Raw genomic sequence first — 8,619 nt, 5'->3', positions numbered from 1 at the left:
AAGTGAGCATAGAACTTTGATGGATGGGATAAGTTTTGTTTAGCTCAGCTCACTTAGCAGATGTCCATTGGATCAGTAGCAGCTTTGCTCAAAAATGAGTGAAACACAGCAATAAACGAATGTACCAATGTTTTCAAAAAGCGAAACATGTGTCATGTGCATTCAGCAGGAGTGACACAAGGCTGGTAAAAAGTATTTATGAAACGTTCCTGGTTTGTCCCACTATGGTTAATTAGAAAAAACAAACTAACCCATCAATGTGCATTTTAACTGTGTGAGGGTTTTCTACCACTACTGTGTGTGTGTCACTGTACCTGAGAGGAGGGCTGTGTTCCAGCTGCTGTTCCTGAAAGGAGAGCAGGGTTAAGATTTTCTGAAATATCTGCAAAGAACACATATGTAACAGATCGATAGTAATGAGTTGGTAAAATGTTACCTGCACCACCTTGGGACGGTTTTGTGGACACTGAGAAACTGAGATCTTCGTCAAGAGTGACACCAGTTATTTTATCAACGCAAACCACACTGGCCCATGTGCAGTGTAATCTGCTTGTCCAACAGCATTTCCTGAAGGAAGAAAAAAATACATGCTCAGTTCAAATGTTGCCATTAAGTGTTCAAACGGCTCAAACCTAAATGGAGTTGTAAATGAGCTTAACTGAAGCACAGTTATGTGTTTTACAGATTTTTGGGATTTCATGCGGCACGGAATAGTTAAAGAAATATGAAAGCTTACCAGGCTGACTACTTCCTGGATCACTCGCTCTTTCAATATTATAGGAGAGGGACTTTGCTGTTACATTTGTGATTTCTCTGGCGAGGACAACACTGTTACCATCTGCGCACACTGTTGGTGACCCTGTAAATATTAATAACAATCACAATTCAGAAACTTAACGACAATTCATGGAAAAGACAAACTTGAACCTCTGACTTGATTGAAGCCAGACACAAAGTTGAGGCTGGCTCACAGTCTGTGCAGTGCAGAGTAAGGCCGTATACAGGAATGGTACCAGCTAATCTTTAACTTCAGCGCTGACAGGTACCTCCTCCTTTCTCAATTATTATTCTCAAAAGCACCTTCATCTTGTCTAATGCACTGGTTTGATTTTGTAAAAATCAGAAACTCATTCATAGGTAGAATATTCCCGCACTGCTTTAGGAAGTAATCCGGGTTACTTGAAAGCCACTTACAGCGTTGTCCCTTCTCTGAATTCCGCTTGTCCATGCTCTGCAATGAGAAGGAAGATAACAAGGTGCTGAACAGAGAGGAAGTTTGACTGAGAGGTGTGTGATTGCAAATGTCCACTATGACTAGTGGATATAATAATAATGTTATAATATGTTTTTTTATTGTCTGACCACTCAGTGTTTTGGCCCTTTTTGTTTTAGTAAGGTTAATGAATGTCAGACATGGTCAGTGTGAGGGTCCTCTCAGGTTGAGACAACCAACACTCTGGGTTCTTCCTCCCTCAGACCGCATTGCATTCTGTATGACGATTGAACCTTCTCTGCACAGAGAATATATACACTTTAAAAGACAAACTTCTTTTCTCAATGTTTCTTAATTTCAGTATCATAGGACTCACTCAGTACTATTAAATCGTTTTTTACACCACTGGTGACATATGCTTAAAGTTGATTTGTTTGTTCCCTCCTGTGGAATTCACTTCTAATCTTTCACCCAGAATCAAAAGAATAGGCTTTATGTAAATACACAGCACAATACAGAAGTGTAAAGTTGCTGGACAGGAAACCACGAAATGTACACAAAGTCAAAAGAAGACTGAACACATCCTATTTACTCGTTATTCTCTATATCCTCTGCACTTAAAGCTAAGAGCTGGCTGAAAATATTTCATATGGCATGATATAAAAAAATACTGCAGGTACAAAAAAAACTTCTTTTGTTGTACCTTTTAATTCTATCGGTGTTTTGTTGGGTGTGTGTGTGTGTGTGTGTGTGTGTGTGTGTGTGTGTGTGTGCGTGCGTGCGTGCGTAATCAACAAGTTAAGCTACACTATTGTTTGCATAAATAACTTCTCTCTGTGACTGAAAACGTTTAAACAGTACTGTACTGAGTATGTAGAGTAAAATGAAGAAATGTCTTCACGCACATACAAGCAGCACCGTTAAACCATAGACTCACACGACAACCACGTATTCACTTAAACTAGACCCCACACAAACGGAGAGTCTCTTTATGACACAACAAATAGAACAAATACTGCCGCCTACCTTTGTGAAGTTCGACATATCGGACTAAAAATGTTTCTTTAAAAGGAAAGTTGAAATAAACTATTTAAAAGAGTCAACAGAAACCAAAAGCTCGCTACTTCCCACGTCTTCTCACTGTGTCAGCTTTAAGCACTGAGGGCAGAACAGACAGTGCGCTCTCTTTTTCTCTCACCCAAGACGGAGCACACACAAGTAGCGTGCAGCACAGTTTGGAGGGTGTGGTCCTGTCCTGAAGCACAGCACAATAACATGAATGTAATCAAACACCACTAACAGGAGGGGAACACTATTTAATGGGGGAACAGACTTCAAAATAACACCGGGGAAAAATACTTATACTCATACTTGTCCATCCAGTATTTACTGTAAGTTGTGGTGATGTTAATGAGCGTGGCATGAGTATTTGATCAGTTTCAGTGGAGTATTCCTTTAAAAGCACTGTTGAAGGAGACCAGTATACTACTGTAAATGAGGTGTCTTTCCCAGGAGTGACCTGGTTGGCGCACTGGTTGTAAGCCTAATATTACCTTTTGTTAATATTGATGTGTGTAGCGGTATAAGTACATCATTTATAGACATGTTCTTTGTAGAATGAGAGTCCTTTTATTTAGCGTTGCCGTGCATCAATGTAAAACCAGTCCATTTACTTCCGTCGTGTCATGACCTGCCTCTGAAACCATGACAAAAGAGAGTGAGACGCAGACTGAAGCCAAATAATAAGTAAGTCAATGTAACTGAAATGGATGGCAATAAATCCCAAAACAATAAGGGAAATGATGGGATGTGACAATAAGTAAAATCAGTGGTGTAGGCTGTCTGCATGAGTGTTGAGAGAAATAGATGTTGCATAAATGGGAACAAAACAATAATGCATGGGAGCGGACAGGATCTCGGAGCTTTATACTCGGAGAGCACCGGGCCCAAGTACCTTCAACTAGAGCGACCAACACCTCCATGTACCTGTTAAAGAGACATTAAAGAGACACATACATGGATAAGTAAACAGCTAGGGGACACACCCCTCCTGGGTCCTGAAGGGAATCCCAGTACCAAAATATCATAACTATAATACAATTCATTTTTCGTATAACACCAAAACAAGACAAGAATTGTCTGAATCCCAGAGTCCATATACTTTACCAAGTACTCTGTTGTGATCTGAAAAGCATCTTAGGTGAACCAGTGACTCTCTCCAGCAGTCCAACATCCCTTCCACCAGGCTCCCGATCCATCAACCAGTGCACCTAGGAAGCAGTTTAGGAGGTTAGGAAAAGACTAGAGGAGAACCAAGGAGAGAAACACATAGTAAACCCTCATTACTGGGGAGCCAGTCGATCCACGTTGTCGGTCCTCTTTACATGATGAATATCCAAGCAGTAAGACTGCAAAAAGAGTGACCACCTGATTAACCTCTGGTTGGAACACTGCAACGAGTTAAGGAAGGTCAGTGGGTTGTGATCAGTGTAAACAACTACAGTTGTACCACTGCCACCAACATACACATCAAAATGTTTTAAGGCCAGGATTAGCGCTAGCGCTTCTTTTTCAATAACAGAATAATTTAACTGACAGGAGTTCAATTTCTTTGAGAAGAAACTAACAGGCTTGTCTATCCCCTGGCCATCTGCTTGCATGAGGACGGACCCTGCACCTCCATAGCTGGCATCCACCTATATTTGAAACGGCCTGTCCAAGCGTGGGGCAGCCAGAACTGGAGAAGAGCAGAGGAGTGTTTTCACCTGTTCGAATGCTTTTTGACAGCCCGGTGACAAGACAAATTTAGCCTTACCCTTAAGCAAATCAGTGAGTGGTGCCACAACTTTTGAAAACAAAAACTCAAAAACTCCTATATAACAGCCAACAAGGCCAAGAAAACACATCAACTCTTTTTCTGTTGAAGGAACTGGATACTGTTCAGTGGCCTGAACCTTTGCACTGACTAACTTGACCAAACACCCGGCCGAGGGAGGTGACGCTCGCCCTCTCAAACTCACACTTTGTAAGGTTTACCGTTGTTTCTGATTGAATGACACTATTGCAGCTTTTAATGCAGTTGAAATGAATCACACCAGATATTTCAAAGTAATAGTCAAATACTGCAGGTGAAGTTAATGGAAGCTTCAAAGATTCCTATCACAGCAGCTGAATGAATACAAATATGAATATAAAGCATCACACATTTATCATACAGCATCCCAAATATGCTTTCCAGACCAAATGAGAGTTTCTGTTTCAGGAGACAGAGAGATTCCTGTTAGTGCATGCAGTGTGAACGTTTTGTTGTGTACATTTACATCGGCAGGCTACAAGTTCTATTACAGGCTAAATTAGAGTTGCATTTCACATACCGGTTACAATGTGATGACTGAGGTGTGTATTCAATAAAAGAAAGGACTTTAAACGCTCTACAAATATATTCATGAGAATTGTTGTGGCAAAATGACGAGAAGAGACGTTGACTTGGAGTTGCAACCCAGCGGGAAGTGTTTTAATGAGCACAAGGCGCAATTCAACAAAAAACAAAGTATTACTTCTTACAGCTTACACTTATAGTCTAAATTCACCCCCCTTAAGTCACTTTCCACCAATCAAACCAGTCGGTTGAACCACAAACAAAGCACCTCTGGTTACCAAATATGGTATGTTTTTATATGTTTTATTCTATTGTTATGGGGGACACGATAACAGAACATTTTGGTCGGACATTCGGCTTGTTAGACGGGAAGTGTTTATCGCATTCGAGAGTTTCCTGATGCCATCATCCTTCCCTCTAGGGATGCTGGCTCCCATACTTTCTAAGAAACGTCTGTTATTCAACTGTGTTGAGATATCTGTTATAAAACATGTCTTCAGTTCAATCCTAAGTTACATGATGATTTTCTTCCACAGAATCGGCCTTTAATTTTGCCCAGTACAGAGCACAGAGTCTGCCTAAAAGGCATTTCAAGTTTTATTTTGAAGGGCACTTTGATTAAGACAGGGAAAAGCATAACAAAATACATATTTAGATTGTTCTTGTTGGTTGTAACACAAGCGCTTGAGTGTTGATAGCCAATCACAATAGCTGTTTCCTGTGTTACTGCTGAGTGTCTGATGGACTGTAAAAGAATGGAGTTTCTGCCACCTTGTGTCACATTTGGCTTTTGCAGCGAAGGACAAGAGATTCAGATCCCTCAAAGAACATGGTCTAACAGACTCAGAAGAACTGTAAAAAGCTCAGTTCTTAGTGAAACTCCTGAACGCTTTGCTCATTAAACTGCCTGCTGTTTATGAGAGGAGCTGCTGTGATTGGAATCATTGAAGCTTATGTTAACTCAACCTGCAACCTCGACAAAATATGCCTTAAAGGTATTCAAAGTTTTATTTTGAAGGGAAATTTGGTGGAAAGTGTTCAGATGACGAGAAAAAGAAGCAAAGAAGAAGTGGAAAATACAACAAATTTAACAAAGTATAAATAAGCTGTCTGCTGTTCTTGAGAGGAGCTGCTGTCAAGCTGAATAGTTACATTTTTTATACTGTTTGTGTCCATGTATGTCCAAAATTGGTGATTATTTTCAGGCTGCATAATGGCTGCATAATATCTAAGAGATTGGCATTATTTTTATTCAAAAAGAGAAAAAAAGATTTTCTGAGAAATCGACAGAAAAAAGCACAAAGTGTCGTAAAATAAATACCTATATGTGTATATTGGATGTTTTTTTTTCACTTCAAAGAAAGTAAAGGGCTGCAGGGCGTCTGCATACTCGATTGATTAATATAAAAATGTATTATTAACGATGTGTTTCAACTTATAATTGCAGTTGACTGAAACATTTTGCTGATGGCATATTAGAAATTGAAAAAGTTTCTAACGTCAGACTGGATGATTTTTTTTATAATGAGAGAAACACAAGCATTTATAAGCAATTATACAGTTCATCTTAGCCATTCATAAGAGATGACTTATCAAAACATTACGAGTAAGTAAAGGTGTCTGCTTGCAAACTAAAATAAAAAAGATAAAAAATGATAATAATAAGTGTGATGAGGAAATGTCATTCAAAATCACACAAACTCACTAGGATCTCTAATATGAACGTATCTGTTTTATGTGAATTGCTGTGGACACAAACAAGACTGATCTGATGACTGCAGACAATGATGGAATTTAATGAACATCAGTGCAAACAGTAACAGAGCAAATTATTTGTTAGGGAGCTAGGTTGGAGCGTCTCTACTTTTAGATCTCCATTAACATGCTCGGGGAGAAACTGGTGTTGGGGAACAGAGACAGGGAGGCGCGCTCTCAGTGTGGAGGAGGAGCAGGAGTCTGGTGGTGAATGTGAAGGAGGAATAAGCATCTCTGGATCTCTGGAACACGGCTCTTGTCGTAGAAGGAATTGTCCTGGCGACCCTCGATCAGCTCCTGGTAGATGTGGACGTGTGAAGTCCAACAGCGTCTGGAGAAAGCCACAAAGAAAATGTGTTGTATTAAAAGACCATGCATCACCAAACCTCCTTTAAAAAAACACATTACACTTAAAGTCAATTAAAGGAGTGTTTACATTTATGAAGAGTTTCCACGTCAGCTATGATTCCAAGATGATCACTCAAACATGCAACATCCTTTTTTTAACGTCATGACTTCTACAGGATTGATCATTTCTAAAGACCACATGAAGTGAAAATACATGGCTAGACACTGAGACACTAGTCCATCCTACTGCTATACATCAGCCTGATCAACACTACCTTGAGTTCAGACTAGTGGGAGGAAGAAGAGCTCTCTTTGGTCGATGGAGTTTAGCATCACAGTCAGTCAGCGAATGGAAATACTTGTGAGACACCTGTCAGAATGTCAAGAGAAAGACAGCTTTACTTTATCAGTCCAGAGATGTGATTCTTACACAGCTATGTTGTTGCATGTTATCTGAACGGTTCTGTTTACCAGTGTGTCTCTGGTCCCTGCTGTTCCTCTCTTAGGTCTCCACATGGCAACAGGAGGCAGCGGTGCAGGTTGATGGAGGAGGCTCTAGGTGGAGCTACAGTTGTCTGCCAGATTCTTCAGGTGGAGTTGGAGGTGCAGGGTGATGGTTGTAGCTGGAGGTTGAGGCTGCAGCTGTCTTCAAGGATCTTCAGGTGGAGGCAGAGGTGCAAGGTGATGTCTGTAGGTGGAGCAGAGATTCTCCTCCCTGTCTGGTTGTCTGTCAGGAGAACGGGAACATCACACTGCAACAATACACACTCTTGTTAGAATGAGGTTTTACAAGTACAGTCACAGCAACTTCTGGTATTCATTTCTCTATTTCCTGTAAAAAAAACAACTAATATTTTCCTTAAAACATGACATGTATCTTCACAAGCGTAGTGGGTCTATCAGCCCATTGAACCAGTGAAAGAGTTCATGGAGACCAGATTAAGTCTGCAGGGGGCTGAGCTGCTGGGCCCCTGTGAACACCTGTTCCTCACACAGGTACGCAGCGTGGACAGGATTTCTGTGCTTAAACATTAGCCGACCACAGATTTGCTGTTGTAGCCTTATTAAAAACATGAGTTCAGGAATATGCAACATGTAATCACAAAATGAAAAGTGTCGGTGTTACACCTAACCCAACACCACAGTTGATATTGTGCTTTATTTCTGCACATTATGAAGATTTAATATCATTATAATTTTGTATATGTAAAATATAATACTAGCCTATAATGAAAACAGTAATGTACAGTAAAGCAGTGATTTAAACTGATTCATGGGCATTTTTGGCGTTTTTTTTTTAACTAAATAGATGAATTGAGCTGGTACAGTACAGTAGCTGAGTCCAGTAGCCTAATAAAAGTGTGAATCATTACAGTAAAAAGGACCGTGTCCTACATTATTCATAACAGTGTATTATCTGTATGTTTCCTGTGTGGAGGAGTGTTCATGGCAGAGCCGATTATCACTTCACTTTGAGGGATCTGAAAGTCTCGAAGGGAGAACACACAAAAGACAATGTAGCTAAGCTAGTTGTTCAAAGTGTTCAAATTTCACATCTTGCATGATGAAAATACTTTTCTTGACCGCTGGAGTTGTTGTTTATGTTGAGTCCATATCTAGATATTAATCTACACATCTGACTGCGTCCTGAGTCACATTGTCTGCTGTACAATGTTCGCAGTCTGTATATTATTAGATATGGCTGTATTAATGGTGCTCTGCTGCATGTCCCTGCAATAATTATGTAGAATATAAATGTGAATATCTTGTTTTATATGTATGCATCTGAATGATCATATAATAATTATTACAATAATAATAATGAATCATTCTGTAATCTAATCAGCCAGAACTCTCCTTCATATGAATTACATGTTATGTGCAAGCTATTGGTTTAGTTTGCTGACATATTTTTTATTCCTAT

At 39.8% G+C, this 8,619-nt stretch overlaps 1 protein-coding gene and 1 long non-coding RNA gene across 2 annotated transcripts in view; one reads left to right on the top strand and one right to left on the bottom strand.

Annotated features, from left to right (window-relative positions):
- LOC137890036 (protein FAM171B-like) overlaps positions 1–175 on the top strand; it is a 10,838-nt gene extending 10,663 nt beyond the window's left edge. Inside the window, 1 exon segment of the mRNA XM_068734125.1 lies at positions 167–175. Coding sequence (XP_068590226.1) covers positions 167–175 — 9 coding nt within the window.
- A 6,422-nt stretch (positions 176–6,597) lies between these two features.
- On the bottom strand, positions 6,598–7,255 carry LOC137868381 (uncharacterized). Its single transcript, XR_011102215.1, has 3 exons — positions 7,167–7,255; positions 6,971–7,065; positions 6,598–6,678 (listed from the first exon to the last, which is right to left on the bottom strand). It is a non-coding gene; the product is annotated as an uncharacterized lncRNA (long non-coding RNA).
- Between the last annotated feature and the right edge of the window lie 1,364 nt (positions 7,256–8,619).

The sequence above is a fragment of the Cebidichthys violaceus genome, unplaced genomic scaffold (genome assembly GCF_023349555.1).
Source record: "Cebidichthys violaceus isolate CVI_PGR_0920_01 unplaced genomic scaffold, fCebVio1.0.p SCAF_11, whole genome shotgun sequence".
NCBI lineage: Eukaryota > Metazoa > Chordata > Actinopteri > Perciformes > Stichaeidae > Cebidichthys > Cebidichthys violaceus.
Note: the sequence above shows the minus strand (reverse complement) of the source record. Positions and strands in the feature narration are given on the sequence as shown.